We start from the raw sequence: 17,791 nt of genomic DNA, 5'->3' as shown, positions 1-17,791 counted from the left end.
GAAACACGATAGAGGCCTCCGCCCTGTAGTGGGCGTAGTCAGGCCGATGAAGTTTTTGAAGACTGAAGATGGTTTTCTGAACAGCACAAAGCCGTGATATGCTATGCGCGTGGTTTCTGTGCGTATGAGTAGCACCGCCATCTTAGTCGAAATCACGAAAACGAAATGGTATCAGCCAAGATAACCGGTTGTCATTAAGACTAGCAGAATGGATTCCAAGGGATGCTATATGATTAAGTGTGCGGGGTTAATGTGCTCGCAGCAAGCACCAGACCAGGTTCACTCGCGAAACACGGAAGCGGCCTGTGCCCAGCAGTGGTCGTAGTCAGGGCGATGGGGAAGTTTTTCCGACACCTAACTTAAGTTCTCGTCGAAAGTATGAAAAAAAAATATCGTGTACGCTTGTGCTCTTACTGTGTCCTCGTTTCCGGCCTCGCTATCCTAGCCGTTCCGTGATGAAGAAGCAATAAGCACACAGTCTCATCTCTTTATTAGTGCACATGTACCAACTAAAGAAAGGTAGGGTGCAACGTCTTTTCTACAGCAAAGTTTTGCGTGTCATTCATAAAAGTATCGTAGGCTTCAGTTACAGCATCGGCTGGATGTCACGGTTGAGCGGCTTTGCGAGTCCTATGAAGGTAGCCGTCGAACAACTTTGGAAGCAGGGACCGCCTCGAAGCACGCGATCACCCTTTGCCCCTCCAGGTCCCCGCATCCACGTGATAGTCCCGAGAAGTCTGGGATCGGCGATGTCCTGGTAGTGGGCGTGCAGGCACTTCAGGTGCGGTAGGCTCCGGCTGGCCTCGGTCACGACATTCGATGCCGCGCTGGGTGACAGAGGCATTTCCGATAGAAGGTACAAGTGCCGCAGTTCGGCGAAGCGGTCCAGGTTAGCCTGCAATGGATACGCGGAAACTAGCATCTCATCAATGCTTCGGGAGAGGGAAGAGCGTAAGGCGAGTTTAAGAAAGAATAGCTGTTGTCCTTATCGAAATAGAATATCGGTACACAGGTCTGTAGTAATGTCTGAATGCAGAAGATCATAAAATAGCAGAAACAGCAGTAGTAAGTGGGTAAAAGTTTGAAATCTTTTTCCATTACACTAGGACGCAAAACAATCACTGGTATGTGTGGCAGAAAATAGCACAGCGAGGCTTACAGTGTAGTGCCATTTGAGTACGTCACTGTTAACGGCTACATGCGTACTCAACTAGAACCATAGTAAGCAACGTGAGCACGCGTAGTACGTAGAGAAACATGATTCGTAATTCTTCTGGTGTCGTCCACACGTGTCGAACATACGGAAGCAGTAAGACATTCCGTGTTCGCGGCAAGAAAATGGTGTGGGCAACGGCAAAGGTACTCACCAGCAGAGCTGTGTCGTCCAACCTAAAAAGGTGGTGCTGAATGATGAGGCAGCTCGGGCCGCTGCTGTCGGCGAGCGCGCGGCTCAGAAGCTCGTAGTCCATCTTCAAAGGGCAGTAGGACAACCGCAGTGTGGCCATTGGCTTGCAAGACTCGATGAACCACAGGCACGCAGCGTCGTGTACTTGGCTCAAGGTCAACCTCGCAAGCCCGTTCCGAAAGACGGGGCTGGCGCCGTCGTGAAATTCGGTACCTTCCTCGTTAACAAGTGGCCTATTGCCCTCGCATCCATCGCACCGGGAAAGGCGGCCCCTCCTTTCGAAGCGGACGTCCAGTTCCTGGAAATTGGGGCAGTGGAGAGCCAGGCGGCGCAGAGCTGACACGCGACGAAAGCCGCAAGGGGGCGCCGAGAGCGACTGCAGGAACTGCAGCGAGCCCTCTTGAAGAAGCGCGGTCACGTCGAGACCAATTTCGAAATGGAACGTGCTTATGTTAATCTCGACGACGTGTGCGATTGCATTGCTGAATGCACGAAGACAGTCACGGTAGTTGCCGCCTGCCGCTGGGTAGAAGCTGGACGGGCGCGGTGGCAATAGGACGAGACATAATTGGCGCACGTTCTTCCAATAGTGTTTCACGCTGGCCAAACGAATCCATTCCGCCGTGAGGTCGTCCTCAACAGCGACCAGGATCGTCTGAAATATCATAAACCGCATTGGAGCGCTGTCATCCGCGAGGTCTCGTAGTCGAGTGCAGTTCCAAAAGTTTATGGACCTCAGGTGGCTGATATTTGCGCAGACGGCGGCGAGCGTGGCGAAATCGAATGGTGGAACCGGTTCGCTCTGGATAGGCGAAGGCAGTTCAGAGGTGAACGTGAACTCCTCCAGCTGTCTGTGCTTCGCAAGGAGGCCGCGGCACGCCTCGACAGTCTTCTGGAAATTACCGCTCACTAAATGCACGTGTAGATAGTTCGCATTGGGGGAGTAGTGGAGTAAAGCGAACAGTAGGGCAATGTTTTGATGCTGGCCCATTTCGCAGTATATACGTCGCAGGTTCAAAGCGCCGCCGCCTGGAGGGCACTTCGATGAGACTATGTTTTTGATCTCGGCCTGCAAGGCATTTCTGTCAACGAGGCAGGAGAACTCAACTTCCGTAAGGTACGGTAGCTGCTGCATCGCAAGCCTGATCACATTGCTGGGCGGTATGGCGCAGGAGGGGCAGCGCAAGCGTTGGAGTATCCCGCATTCGGCGACGAGGGGAAGCAGTTGGTTGACGTCGACGCCGATGCAGTTTGTGAGGTCCAACTCCACTACGGTTGGCCCGCCGACGTCCCTCAGCTGTTCGGCCAGTCTGCTTAGCGGTTCGTTGGCGCGCAGGCATACGTTCATTTCGAAAGGCCAGCGTACGGTTCACCCTCGTCGAAAGATAACTTCAAGTGGCGTGGTCAGATAACTTCATCCGAAATATATAGCAGCGGAGCGTCCGGGTGACACTCGTCAGAGGCGTGATATGTTCCGGTAGTTTGAATAATGTGACGTCACGGGTGTGCGCTTATGCTGTCGTCACTCTCGAAGCAACCTAAAAGGGACCCAAAGAAAAACAGTGAATCGGCTTAGATCGATAAATTGTGCTCTGAGAACTCTAATGTCGTTAATTTCGCTATCATTGGTTTATAATGGAGGAGAAAATCGAGAAAATCGAAAATCGCCAGAACTTCAAGGTGGCGTCGCCACCCACATATTGTTCTTGCGCGTTTTCTCTTACTAAGCGTCTTCTCGCAGCAAGCGTGCGGTTTTTCGTATCGTGAAATAGTACTTTATTAAAATGAGAAAAATCATTTTGCTCTTTAGTGTCCCTTTAACGTATGCTAAGGCGAACGCTTTTGTGGGCGTATGTGTGTCGCGGCGAAGGTGTGTGACGTAGTTTTGCGTTTGTAACACGGCAGCAGGCCCGTAGCCAGGAATTTTTTCCGGGGGGGGGGGGGGGGGGCTACAAGCTGAAAGCCTTGACTATTTGAGAAAAACGCCTATTTTCATGATTTACTTTCGATAAAACACCATGTGTCATCTAATTTCAAGGCGGGGGGAGGGGTGCCCTCCCCCCCCCCCCCCCTGGCTACGGGCCTGCACGGCAGATACAACTACTCAAAGGAGTCACTCGTAACGGTCATTATCGAGTGTCAGCGCTTTAATCTGCTGATTTCGCCGTCTTATATGCCTGTGATATCATGAAATTAAGCAGATTCAGGACTTCGTGGGTTCGACGGGGCCGCATGAAAAAAAAAAAAGAAACGTTCGTGTGACAGCATGCCTTTGCGTTTACAGCGCCGGACATTCCAGAGCCACTGGCATCACGCAAGATGACTGATATCGATGCTTCTACAAGAGTTCCTGGATTATCGCTGATAACGCGCTGCTTCGCGGTGTGATAAAGCGTGAGGACCAGAATCTTACGTTGAGAAATTTGGGGTTGTAAATGTACCGTGCTTACGAATTGAAACGCGAAAACTTAGGGCTAAGTAATGGAGATACTTTCGTTTGCAGCGTTTTGAGTTCGTGTTATATTGACGTAATTTTGACTCAATCGCCTACATGTCTACGCCAGCCTTATGTTTACCGGGCATATTTGTAGCGATATGCGACGATTTTCTCGAGCGATCGCCCATAGCAGTCCTTACATTAAAAAATACTTGTTTCGCGTTTTTGTCCCTGAGAAATGTACATAATAAAGAAAATAAATAAGAGTCAAATCATACAAGTAAGGGCTGACAGAGGTTGAGATTGGTCAGCTGATTTCAGGGGATCCTACTGACTGCTAGACAGTTCTTTTCTCTAAATGAATGGCGCTTCGTAATCTGCCCCGCCCAGTTTAAATATATTTGCCTCTTTATTCACATATGAAGCGGTTACGCATTTATTATCACGGTGCACTGTTGACAGTTCACTAAATTATGTGCCACCTTTAGCAGCAAAAGGAGCAGAACGTGCTATCGGCCATGAGCATACCAGACGGGATTTGGCTTCCTCAAGGGCTCCAGAAATCGTCGAGAGTGGAGGACATTCCAGTCAACTGCATCGCACTATTGCAGCACTGCCGGTTAGACAGATGGCAATATCCACTTCTACATCCAACCATTAGGCATGGAAGAGCCTACCACCCCCCGAAGACTACAAAGGGACATTTGTGTGCACCGAATTACTGGGGATGGAATGAACCGCCGAAAATTTGCATACGTATGTCGATATTGTGGTGTACCGGGCGCTGGGAAGGAACAAGGCGTTGGGAAGGAAGCCCACAGCGCGAGAAAAGCAATGAAAACGAAACTTCAACGTCCAAGTAAAAGAATAAGTTTAATGACGTCACTTATGACGTTTCGCATGTGCTGTCAAACGTTGCCCTGGCACCTGCCACTTATCCGCCAACACTGTACAATGCTAGGCAACATTTAGCCAACACTGGGAATCATTACACAAGACCAACCAGCCGTTGGGATACAGGGTTCGTTTTGTGAGAGAAACTATGGTACATCTCATTACATATACGCCTTCCGAGGTTACTTACGTCATACATATTGCTACGCCCGCTTGTTTTATTTTGATGTATTCGGGTTTGACCAGCAGGGACGGTTATCAAAGCTCGACGCTGACCGCGCCGCAGTGTTCGAGAAGCTTCGCGATTGTAGTAGATTGTTTTGTTAAAATTGCGCGCAGGACGCGAATAGTCTAGATTATTCTAGAGCTTGCGCGACCACCAGTGATAAGACTGGAAAGTTCGATGCGTGATGTTTAAAAGAAGCGCGTCCCAGCCATGAACAGTTTATCGACGGCCGACGCCCTGTTCGCCGCTATCAGTGTACAGCGTGTATTGCTGTAGTTAGAGTTTTCATTTCCCGGCCACAAGATCGGCCAAACAAACATTTTCATCTTGAACACGCCGACTGCTGTGTTCGTCGACGTCACGACCACGTGACAATATTGAGGTTGGCCTACACCGGCCATTATATTAGCCAACATTACACAATGCTACTCTAAATCGGAGCAAAAATTGTTCCGTTCCTGCCATCAGAAAACAAACATTAGCCTGCCTTAAAGCCAGCTACTCAGGACCATCACCATTACCAGCTTGACAGAGCAGTCAATACACGCTTCGCTTGAAAAGGTGTTGCTCGCAGTGCCGCGCGAACGGGTTCTGGCTTTCTTGCATACCTTTCGTATGCAAGATGGCGCACCTTGACGCAACTCTGGCTTCCCCACACCCATTCGGTCCCCCCCCCCCCAACCCAAAGGGAGTCTAAAGTAACTGTAGGCAAACACGATAATGTGGCGCCAGCTCGTGAGCATTCCAGGCGATGTGATAATTCTTATAGGCTCATGTACGTGGTAGCAATAGGTATACTATTTCTCGGTGTAGCCCAGAATGATACGCTTTCGCAGTAAAAGGAAAGTCAACATACTAGTCAGTCAGAACATGCAGCTCCAAACAAGCTAGGCACCATGTGTAAGTACCATAAGCGTGCGCAGGGTTCCCCTTCAGGGGGTCGCAGCGCCCCCTCCCTATTATGTCAATGTATGCGGCTGCCTTTGCGCCCCTCTTCTCGCCCCCCCCTACAATGTATAGGGCTGACTTTGCGCCCCCCTTCTCGCCCCCTTGCCCCCCCCCCCCCCCCCCCCTGCGCACGCCTATGGTAAGTACACTAAGTTGGGCAAGGACTAAGATGCCTGCTTGTGATAAGTGGCAGAAATGCCAATTCGGGCCAACTGTCGCATTCCTTAACCTTACGGAGAATCTACAATAGGTCCAACAGGCAGGTGCTTCAGCAAGCTCTTGAAAGCGGCTGCAGTGAAATCTTTATCAGTTGACGAATTTTTAGTTTTTTATCCGAAACTCGCGTGTATACCACCCACTTTTAGACCACACAGTACATTTTTGGCACATGTGAGCTAGAATATGCAGCGTGAATGAAATAAACCGGGGGCATGAATCTGGCGCTAAAGAACGCCCATGAGAACCTTCACTATCATTGTTGTCTAATGAAATTGATTATTTACGCGTACCTTCAAACACGGCTGCATCTGCAATGCACTATGTGGATTTTTTTCTTGCGGTTGTGAGCTAGAAGTTTAAAGATTGCTTTCGTTAGGCGTGACACAAACCCGCGACATTCCTACACGCGCGCAGTGATTCCACTCCTGCGCAAACTGCGCCAAAGTGCGCCAAATTGTATTTACTGCGCCATCCTGATAATATCGACGAAATTTGCGCCAAACTGCGCCAAAGTCTCGGGTTTGGGGGCGTCTATCACCGGCAATCGCACCGACGGCGCGTCAGGACATGTGCAGCTCGATCTTGGGGCTGCCAATAAAGGCGCAATCATGGACCAAGAATTATTCCGCTGAATAAATAGCGCTCGTGCGTGCGTTCCGAGTAAGCCACGATGCCAACTCAGCTTCTGTTCTGCAAGTCGGCTCGACAGCAAAACGCGCTCTCCGCAGAGGCTCGTGACGTCTAGGCCTATCGGTAGCGAGAAAGTGCGACTGCGATTCATCGGCGGACGTCGTCTGTTTCAGAAACGCTGCTGATAGCTCGTTTCAAGCATCGCGCGGCACGTAAGGAAAGCAATGTTCAGTAATAACTACATGAGTGCCGCTAAAATGTCTGTCACTTCTGTTTCCGGACACCGCGGAATGAAATCTGGGGTCGCTCGCAGTAGATATATGGGACAATATCGAATTTTCCTTGCTTCGCGTTTATGGAAGAGCACGCGAACGGTGGAAACGCGTTGACACTTTTCCTCAGATATACTTTATCCATGGATCTTCATCGAGAACAGCTTTTTCGTAATTCCTTAGGCCAGCACGTCCGATTTTGTAATCACTCTGCGGTAAATACCCCTAAAAGGCCCTGCCCTTTCGAGCTCACGTACTAGGGTTCCAATTCGAATTTTTTGCTTGCTTTTTTTTGAAATGTCATCTCATTAGTAAAATCATATCTCCTGGTCGGAGCAGCCGCAAATGCGCAGATGTCAGTAGCGGGCCCGTCGCTGACGGCCCACAGTGAAGCGGCTACGCCATGTTACACGTCCGCCCCTCGCTTTCAGGGGTCAATAGCTAACGGATAAAAAAACCAAGTTTCGCTTAAGAGCCAAGCAATGAATGCGATACCAAAAAAAAATGTATTGTGAAACGAAGTAGGACTAGCAGCTAACTCTTTTGGATCCGATCTCGCGTAACTCAACAAAACGCTGGTTTAAGGGAATATGGCCCCTCCAGGAACCGAAGCGTTTTCTTTCTCTGAGTTCTCTAAACGCGAAGTAAGCGTTGAGAGCACAGCAAGTTTACGAGCCGTCTCCTGATGCCTCGAGATAGCGCGCGCGCAAGCGACTGCGCCCTTCAAACGATGCGCCCCCCCCTTCCGCTCCCCTGGCGTCCCTTCATGCTCCTTACGAAAGACGGGCGGGGAGTTTCTTCTATGTTTGATGAGCAATCAACGGCAGGCCCGCACGCGGGAAAATGTTATCTCATGCGCTGTCCGTGCGGCGGAGACAGACGCCCGGCTAGTTTAATCTCCGCTTCAGCCGCGTTCGTCGCCAGCGCTCGCGAGCTTTTACCCGCGGCTAGAATGCGCGTGGTGATGTCATTAATTTGGACTTTATACGGGAAATTACGGCAACGGCGACGGCAAAAATCCGCCGAGAGTGTCCATATAATTGCTACCGCAAGGGTCAATGTACAGGGCAGGTTTTGCGCCCCCCCCCCTCTTAGGTGATTAGCCCCCCTGTGCGCACGCCTATGCTTTTGAGATGATTTTTTCCATGAGATTTGCAATGAATCGAAATATTTCTAGCCTTCATAAGAGCCCCATAATAATACTCAGGTGCTTGAATGTTAATGCAATATGCTTGTGTATTGCACTGCAGGATATAAAATTAGCTGCTCCAAAGTGCTCCCAGATGCAAAATTATCTGCTCCAAAGTGCTCCAAGATGAAAATTTTGCTGCTCCAAAGTGCTCCAAAACGGAAATTCTGCTGCTCCAAAAATTGCTCCAAATCAGAAGTTCTCGGTAGCATCACTGCGCGCGGTTCTGCCTATGTCTAAGTATGACCAGAGTCATTCAATTGAATGGCTCTGGTATGACCCACATCGAAGCTGAAATCCGTTTTTGAAAGCTTAAAATGACGTGTCCGCTTGTCCTTTCGCACTGAGTCCTTGTTTGCAGATTTGATATGCTCCAAGCCACGACACGATAATTCAAAGCTGCACAGACTCTGGTCCCTTTATCAGCACACTCGAACCAACTAAAGAAAACGTAAGGTACGACGTCTTATCTACAGCAAATTTTGCGTGTCATTCATACAAGTGCGCTAGCCTTCAACTACAGCATCGGCTGGAAGTCATGGTTCAGCGGCTTTGCGAGTCCTATGGAAGTAGCCGTCGAACAACTTTGGAAGCAGAGACCGCTTCGAACAAGATCTTCATCCATTGCACCGCCTGGTCCTCGCATCCACGCGACAGCACAACAAGTGATGGGCTTGGCGGAGCTCATGTAGTGGACGTACAGACACTTGAGCCGTGGTAGGGTCCGCTGTACCAAGGACATGGAATTAGATAACGCTCTTTCAGTAAGACGCGTACTCAACAGGAGGTATAAATACTGCAGGTCGGCGAAGCGGTGTAGGTTGGCCTGCAATGAAAACGACGCGCAAATTATTGGCCTCATCAGTGCTTTGGAAGTTGGAACAACTCAAAGGCGACTTCCAGAGCTTATCCGTAGCTAGACAGACGATCAATATGCAGGTCGGTAGAAAGGTACAGAAACAGAACCGCAACATAATAGAAGCGACAGTAATTATTAATTAAAAGCGGAAAATGATCAGCCACGCCATGAAAACCGTCGGACAGCAAAGCTTTGTGCGCGTGAGTGTATGTGTTTGGCTAGGAAATCACGTGGTGTCGTTATTTCGCCCTTAGATTTAAAAATGCGCGCTTAACATTTTCAGCATCATCCGGATCATTTCGAGCGTAACGATAATTTATCTGATTTATTACTTCCACTGGACACGTGACTTGTGTGACGCCTACTATTACAACGGCTATTGGACGAAGCTTTGTTGTGAAAAATCGCTTTTGCATTGCACTAAGGCCACTACAATCCATTGCATGTGCTAAATAAAACAGCAGAAATAGGGCTATAGTACGGTGTCATTTTAGCTCGTCAATAAAGCAGCGTGGTACTATACGCGCACTCATTTCTTGAACCGTGGTGAGCAATGCGAGCAACCGTACTAGGCTTAATAGAGGAAAAATTCACCGACGATTACGATGCTGCCTAATGCGAATTCTGAGCGCAGCTGTTTGGTTTCTTTATTTTGCGATAAATGGAGACAAACAATTTGAGGCATGCATTTATGTATGCGCAGTTGCATACCACTATCTAATGGCATTGAACATCTTTACACCCGGATATCTCAGTGCCTGCGTGTAATCCATGTATCTCTTCTCTATGATAGTTTCTTGCACTGCCCGTTTCAGATTGGACATACCTCGGTTGGCCTTATTTACATATTCCACCAAGTTAGCGGCACAGGCGTACGTGTCAAGCACTGTCTGAATATCCATGCTTGAACCTAGGATAGACGCATAGCCTCCTATATACTTTCTATGATGGACGCCACCTATGGGTTAGAGTAATCTACCCACCATTGCTGCACAATGCGGGGTAGCATGAGGATGGGACGAAGAGTACCGAAATGGACTATTACTTGTCCGCGACGCCGTTGTTTTCGAAGAACCGCGCCATTGAATCATAGTTGGTCGTTTCCAGGACGTGGTGCATGGCTTGGTACTTCAGAGGCTGTCGATGTGTTTCTTCTGCACGGCGACGGCGAAAGATGATGACGACGACGATGATGATGATGATGTCCTCGTCCTAATGGCGCTCACCCACAAAGGGGGATGGGCCAAGAACCGAGCGGCAGGATGCTTAAGGTAAACACCCTATGATACTAAAGACATCTTTAAATTTAGGTTAAAATAATGCAGTTGTTGAAGGAGCAGGCGGTGAGACTGTCGTTTCGCTTTCTAAGATAAACAATAACAGATTTCAAATCAAGATTATGAATAGAGATAAATAAACTAACACGGTAATCCTTTTGTTTCATTTATGTAATTGAACACAGCAGAGCAGACATTCCTGTAGCTATAACCTAACGAAGTGCCGCCAAATGATAAAATTACTGGCACATTCATTGCTAATCCGAACTTCTTAAATGGAGCTACAGGGCTTTTGTTTGTTTGGATCAGCACACGTCTTCTTCTTGGATTGCTGGCTTGTTCCTTATATCTGGCTCGTACCCACTTTGCTTGCCCAATTCCTGTGGCACAGACTTCGTTTTCGTTGGACACAGTCGTGGGGCTTGCCGAATTCCTATGGCACGCACTCGTTTGCGTGGTCACGCCGCCAAAGGCGACGTAACTGCGCGAACGAGAATTTAAAATTATTTAAATGCTATGTGAAACCACACGTATTTCTTTCTAAATGCTTATACCTAACAGGGACCGCGAGACTGTCAACTTTCACAGGACACACGGTCCGCACTCGCCATTGCGTTTTATGTGTCACGCCATCATCATCAACCGGGCTACGCCCAATGCAGGACTTAGGCCTCTCCGTGGTTTCGCCAATCAAACCGATCCTGTGCTTCCTGCACTCACGTTATCCCCGAAAACTTCGTAATCTCATCTACCCATCCAACCGTTTGCCTCACGCTCACGGGCTTGCCTCCGCTTAGAATCCATTCAGTCATTGTTATTGAGCAGTGGTTATCTTGCTTTCGCACTACTTGGCCATTTCTTCTTCTTGGTTTCGATGAAGAAGTAGGTAACGACCGTCTGTTCCCTGACCCACGTCTCTCTTCTTGTCCGTTGGGAAGATACGTACAGTGATCAAAATAAATCGGCACAGCGCGCTCACAGACACGAATGGCCATCTTTTTCTGTATTTGAGGTGTGTACTTGTGTGCGTGTGCTGAATACTTGATGCCGCACGTCCACGGTTGAACCTCGGTCTACTGCACCTGCGCACCATGGGACATTGTTTACGAACGAAACGTAAAATGATACTGCATTTCTCCCAATATGTACGAAGCATATTTCGGCTCAGTATTTGGGAAAATCTGCAATAGAAACCGGTCCCATGATACCTGGCGCTGAACAACGTGTCAGCAATCCAATCTGATTGTTCGCTAAAGTAGAAGTTTATCTAAGCCTGTCTTGTAAGGGGATTTCATCTAGAATTATTATCGCTTTCGTTTTTTTGTTTTATGGTGATTAATAGTTCGAAGATTGCTTTATTGAAGCACTTTTCAATGTGGCACAAAGCCGAGCCATTGGTAGTCGCGTGTTGTCGGGCAGGGCATGTTGCGCAAAGGCAAAGTGACCGCTCCTAATTAAGAAAAAAAAAAGACAGCATACTAAAGAAAGCCAAGCGCGCGAGGAGAAGCCTGAAAGTTAGATGGGCAGATGTGATTAGGAAGTTTGAAGGGATAACATCGCCGCAGCAAGCACCGGCCAGGGTTGATTGTCGAAACATTGGAGATGACATGCCCCTGCAGTGGGTGTGAAGACGCCGAGGATGAAGTTCTGGTGGATTGGCTAAGATTCGAGTGCTAGTAGCGGTTTTCCTTTGCATTCTTGCGGATTCACTGATAAGTTTGAAAATCGTCAGCTGAGGCCGATGTCTAAAAACTCCCCTGGCAGGGGTTTCTCCCCTTGGACGGCATCTCTCCCACCTAACGACCTCCCTTTGGATTTTTTCTCTCGCAGCGGAGTCACAAGCATCCCGGTGGCCTTGGTACCATCTAGCGGAGGCTCCATTCGTCTGAACAACCCTCAGGCTATCCAGGAATCGCTTCATGCTGCCACTCCCCTGTACCAGACGATAACGGACGTGAGACAGTTCGGTCGAGGAGGTATCGTGTGTAGATCGCCAGACCAGACCTGTGTTGCTGATTTGCTCAGGTGTTCCACATTCGCGAGAACTCCGGTGAGTGCATTCATTCCTGCTCACCTAGCTTGCACCAAGGGAATTGTAAGAGGTGTCGATTCCAGTCTAACTCCTCAGCAAACACTGGAGAAACTAGCGGCAGCTGGTGTTATTGCAGTTTACCGATGTAATAGACTAGTTGACAATACCAGGGTGCCTACTGAGTCAGTTATTGCCACTTTTGCGGGAACTACATGCCCTTCCGAAATTAAGATATGGCCACTCGTATTCAGAGTAGATCAGCTAGCTCCGCGCCCTCTTCAGTGTCATAATTGCTGGAGATTTGGTCACAGTGTCGGCGGGTGTAAATCGGGCCAGCGCTGCTGCAAATGTGGAGAAGACCATGCCCAAAAAGACTGTACTTCAAAAGATGAACGTTGTTGCCTATGTGGTGGAGACCATACCGCTGACTTTCCCAACTGTTCAGCTCGCGCCCAGGAAGTACAGATTCTGGAAATAATAGATAAACGGCGATGTTCTAGGAGAGAAGCAATCATCACTGTGAAAGAAAGGGCATTTGGTTATGCAGGAGTTGCTTCTAAGCATAATTCTGTCTCAGAACAATCCCTCACTTCAATTATTGAAGCAGCTGTGCAGAAGGCAGTAGCGAAGGCTATGGACCAGCTATTGGCGAACCTGGGAGACAGCATTGCACAGGCTATTTCAGAAAAAATGAATACCGCCATGCAAACTGCTGGTCAGTGCTCTGTAACATCTTTGAATACTAAACCTACACAGCGTACCAATGAGGAAAGTAATCAGATACCCAACTCTGAATGTGGTATCGCGTCAACGAGCTCATCTGTTACTCCTGTCTCTGAAAACCAGCCAATCAACGATATGGAAATGACAGATGCAGACCATATTGCTAGGGCCCAAAAGAGAGCAATCTCGTCAGCTAGTGAGGACTCGTCATCTCTGCCTCAGTCGAAATCGAAGAAAGGTCAGCCTAAATCAATTTTGAAAGAAAGTATATTGGAGAAGGCAATTTCTACTGCGGCACTTTCTTCACCATAGGGTCGTTGAAAGTGCTTCAGTGGAACTGCCGCTCCATTTTATCAGCTTCTGTAGACCTATTTTGTCTTGTTAATCAACATAATCCGGATATAATTTTATTACAGGAAACTTGGTTAACTAATGAGAAAAATTTTCATTTAAAGTCTTACCGGTGTTTTCGATTAGACCGACCTACTAGAGGTGGAGGTCTAATCACATTCATTTCAGGTAAAATATGTCATAAGGCAAAAATTATTTTTCAAATTATGGATCCTGACTGTGAAATGTTAACCGTAGAGATGGTCCTTCCCGGCTGTTTTCCGATATATATTATAAACACTTATTTTCCTTGCGGTGTTCAGAGTACTAGCTTTCTTGACAGGGCATTAAATTTTTGTGGGCGTGATATATTGATTTCTGGGGACTTTAATTCGCATCATATTTCTTGGGGTTTAAAAACAGATTCCTGCGGTAAACGGCTGTGGAACTGGTCATTAGATAAAAACTTTTCTTGCAAAAACTCTGGATTTTGTACATTCGTGAGAGGCCTGAACTGCTCTACAATCGATCTAACATTTACTAGCAATAGTCTCTCAGTATCTTCATGGTCGACTATTGACAGTGCCACTAATAGTGATCATCTACCAGTAATTTATGAAATTTTATGCCCAGTAACATTCGCTGCTGAACAAACCAATACATTTATAAACTACAGCATATTTAAGAAATGCTTGATATCTGCAATTTCTCCAGTATCCGATGTTTCTGATGAACAAAAATCAAGGATAATTTGTAGTGCTCTGGAAACTTCTAGAAAAAAGTCAGAATTTGTGATTCAATCAAAGAAAAATAATTTGCTCAACCCTTGGTGGAATTCGGATTGTTCACGTGATTTTAAAAGAAGGAAAGCTGCCTGGAAAAGCTTATTACATAACCAATGTCCGAAAAATTGGAGCGACTATAAATTCTACCGAACCATATTCAAACACACAGTATCTAAAGCAAAGGATGACTACGACACTAAGCATTACGATTTCCTATCCAAAGCCAAAAATAAAAGTGCGCTTTTCAAATTCCTCCGTAGTAGGAAAATTCTTCATCGTCCAAACATAGATTCTTTGGTGCACTCTGACGAAGAAATTAAGCAAATGCTAAAAGATATAGCAGTTGGTCTAGAAAGCAGATTTTCATCTCTACTATCACCATACACTAAAGTTGCAATGCCGAGTGATGACTACAACGAGATATCAATGACTGAACTGGCCACGGTAATGCAAGGACTTCCCAATTCTGCTCCAGGTTCTGATGGAATAACTACAAATATGTTAAAAATCCTTTTTAGGGAGGCCCCTGATATTTTACTAGCTATAGTTAATCATTCTGTCAAATGCTCATGGATTCCTTCTAATTGGAAAATTGCTAAAATAATTCCAGTTCTTAAAAACAACTCTGCAGGATACACCCTTGACAATATTAGACCAATAGCGCTAACTTCTAATCTGGTTAAATTAATAGAAAGAATTATTTATGCTCGTCTTATGAAATTGGTCGAGGAGAAAGAGATTTTCAGCCCCTTCCAAATTGGCTTTAGACCTAGATGTTCTATTTGGCATGCACATGTGGATTTGGAGAGCAGAATTAAATTAGCGCGCCGTCACAGACAAATAGCAGCCCTGGTAACATTGGATATCTCAAAAGCTTACGATAGTGTAGAATATAAAATATTATTGGATCAATTAAACTTTAATGATATCCCTAATTATATAGTGAGGTGGTTTAGTGAGTTTTTAACTGGAAGGAAATTTTATTGTTCACTAAAAGGTCATTCTTCAGGTATACATTGTCAGTCCAGAGGGGTTCCTCAGGGAGCAGTCACCTCGCCTCTTCTCTTTAATGTATTGCTGAGCAATATTCCCAGCCATAATGGTGTATACACATACGTATATGCAGACGACATAGCATTTTTTGCGTCCGACTCTGATATACATTCCCTATATACTCGCTTACAAACGTATATGTGCGCCATTGAAAATTGGTTAGAGGATATCCATTTATGTCTCAATGTTTCAAAGAGCTCAGTGATAGTTTTCCCTTTGGATAACCCAGTTAATATAACACTAACTTGCAACCTGCAGAACATACCACAAGTGGACTCGGTAAAATATCTGGGAATAATTTATGATAATCGTCTCCTCTGGCACACACATATTGAATACATAACAAAGAAAGGAGTACGAGCGCTAGGAGTTTTGCGAAGACTTTGCAACAGTCGATCGGGGATGCGAAGAGACACACTAATTATGATATACAAAATGTATGTACGCCCAGTATTAGAATTCGGATGTGTTTTATATTCGGGTGCACCAGCTTATAAATTGCGTCCACTTGTACTGCTGGAAAGGGAGGCCCTAAGGTTATGCCTCGGACTCCCGAAATTCGTAGCCAATAATGTCCTGTACTTAGAGGCAAGATTACCCTCTCTTTTGTGCAGATTTAGGATACTAACGGTACAAACTTTTCTAAAAATGTATGAATATCCTATAAAACTAAAAATTATTTTCATGACTCGCCCAGCGTTATTTTTTCAATCTTACTGGCCTCGGTTTCATACACCACAGGTGAGTTACGTACAAGCACTTATTGGACCCTTAGATGTTAAATTGAGTGAAGTTCCTTCCATTGACAAGGAAAAGCACAACCTTAAAATCATTTTTGACAATATATATCCAAATCATGCCAAAAATTTGCCTTACCAGATATTAAACGGCCTACTCCAAAGGCATTTAGAGGGGATACATACGACAAATATCATAGCTACAGATGCCTCACAATCCGAAGAAAAATCTGGCATTGGTATTTTCTCTGAGACCTTCAACTGGTCATTTTCATTAAGACTTCCTGATTTCTTATCAGTATTTTCGGCGGAATTTCTAGCGGTAATTATGGCTTTACGAAAGCTGACCCCATCAACCTCAAGAGTTGCAATAATTACAGATTCATTATCTTTGTGTTCCGCACTCGCTGCAAATACCGAATCTCAATTATCACGTACTTTTCATTTTCTTGTTCCCACCCACGTAACTTTAATTAGATTAATCTGGGTACCGGGACACAAAGGGATAAAAATGAATGAAATGGCGGACTCTCTGGCGAAAGCCGCTCTCAGTGGTCCCATATTCTCAATTATTCCCATAACAGCACTCATAATTCGTGACAGATTTAGAAGGCGTGCCATAATTCAAGACTCCGGCAAAACATTAATCACTCATCTAAACGAATATCGACACCTCTTGTTCCCTTGGCCTAGGAATTTCTGTTCAACAAAAAAAGATGAAGTTATTTTTACTAAATTACGATGTCGCGTTCCAAAACTAAATTTTTATATGCATAGATCTGGTCTGGCTCCCTCCCCTCTTTGCTCGTTTTGTAACCAGGACGAAACAGTTGAACATTATTTCTTATCATGTAACCGTTTCAATTTACTAAGGAAAAACATTCTCAAAGCAGCGTTTAATCGAATTAGATTGGATTTCATTACTTCTAATATTCTATCCTTGGGAGCCTCCTCATTAGGTCACTGTCACCGAGATGTCTGTTCCGCTGTACAAAAATTCTTAATTGAATCAGGGCGGTTTTAATTCGGAATTTTAAATGAGCATTATGCTTTTTTTCTAACTTCTCTATAATTCATTAGTCATAGAAATCATATGTGGTCACTTCTACCTAAAATTAATCGTTTCTTGGCCAATCCCCCAGAGTGGGTGTGAGCCATGCATCAAGGAAATCATCATCATCATCACCAAAATTAAGAATTTTTCGTTGGAAGTGGAGGAGTTGTCGTGTGCGCTTGTAGTACATTCTTGCTACGTCTTTGTTTCATGCTTCGCTACGAACCAAGCCATCCCTTCAGGAAGAAACAATAAGCACACAGTCTGCTATTTTTATTAGTGCACATGGACCAACTAAAGCAAGATAAGGCGCAACTTCTTATCTTCAGCAAATTGTGCTTGTCATTCATAAAAGTTTGCCAGCCTTCAACTACAGCATCGGCTGGAAGTCGCGGTTCAGTGGCTTTGCGAGTCCTATGAAGGTAGCCGTTGAGCAACTTTGGAAGCAGCGACCACCGCGTACCAGTTCGTCCCTCATTACCCCGCCTGGTCCACGCATCCAGGTTGCCGTCCTAAGGACTCTGGGATTGGCGTCGCATACGTAGTGGACGTGCAAGCACTTGAGCTGTGGTAGGCTCCGCAAGATGCAAGTCATAGAACTGGGTAACTCTCGTTCGTCCAGACGCGTGTGCAACAGGAGGTACAAGTACTGGAGGTCGGTGAAGCGGTGCAGGTTTTCCTGTAATAGAAACAACGTCGAACTTTTTTGGCCATACCGGTG

The 17,791-nt window shown here is 46.3% G+C and overlaps 1 protein-coding gene and 1 long non-coding RNA gene across 6 annotated transcripts in view; one reads left to right on the top strand and one right to left on the bottom strand.

Moving 5' to 3' along the window:
- Positions 1-471: 471 nt before the first annotated feature.
- The window catches only part of LOC119399003 (uncharacterized), a 45,704-nt gene continuing 28,384 nt past the window's right edge, over positions 472-17,791 (bottom strand). For 2 of the 3 annotated variants that reach the window (XM_049417875.1, XM_049417874.1), the window contains exons 2-3: positions 1,368-1,566; positions 472-895 (exon numbers count right to left, since the gene is read on the bottom strand). In XM_049417875.1, the coding sequence (XP_049273832.1) occupies positions 587-895; positions 1,368-1,566 (508 nt within the window). In that variant the 3' untranslated portion in view covers positions 472-586. Of the gene's footprint in view, positions 896-1,367; positions 1,619-17,791 lie in introns of all 3 variants that reach the window. The other variant, XM_037665818.2, reaches the window with a different exon arrangement.
- The window catches only part of LOC125759354 (uncharacterized), a 43,827-nt gene continuing 26,609 nt past the window's right edge, over positions 574-17,791 (top strand). The window contains exon 1 of one of the 3 annotated variants that reach the window (XR_007416937.1): positions 574-638. This is a non-coding gene — a long non-coding RNA (uncharacterized LOC125759354). Of the gene's footprint in view, positions 639-8,768; positions 8,790-17,298; positions 17,493-17,791 lie in introns of those variants that run through there. The other 2 variants (XR_007416939.1, XR_007416938.1) reach the window with 2 other exon arrangements.

Source organism: Rhipicephalus sanguineus, chromosome 7, assembly GCF_013339695.2.
Source record: "Rhipicephalus sanguineus isolate Rsan-2018 chromosome 7, BIME_Rsan_1.4, whole genome shotgun sequence".
Lineage (NCBI taxonomy): Eukaryota > Metazoa > Arthropoda > Arachnida > Ixodida > Ixodidae > Rhipicephalus > Rhipicephalus sanguineus.
Note: the sequence above shows the minus strand (reverse complement) of the source record. Positions and strands in the feature narration are given on the sequence as shown.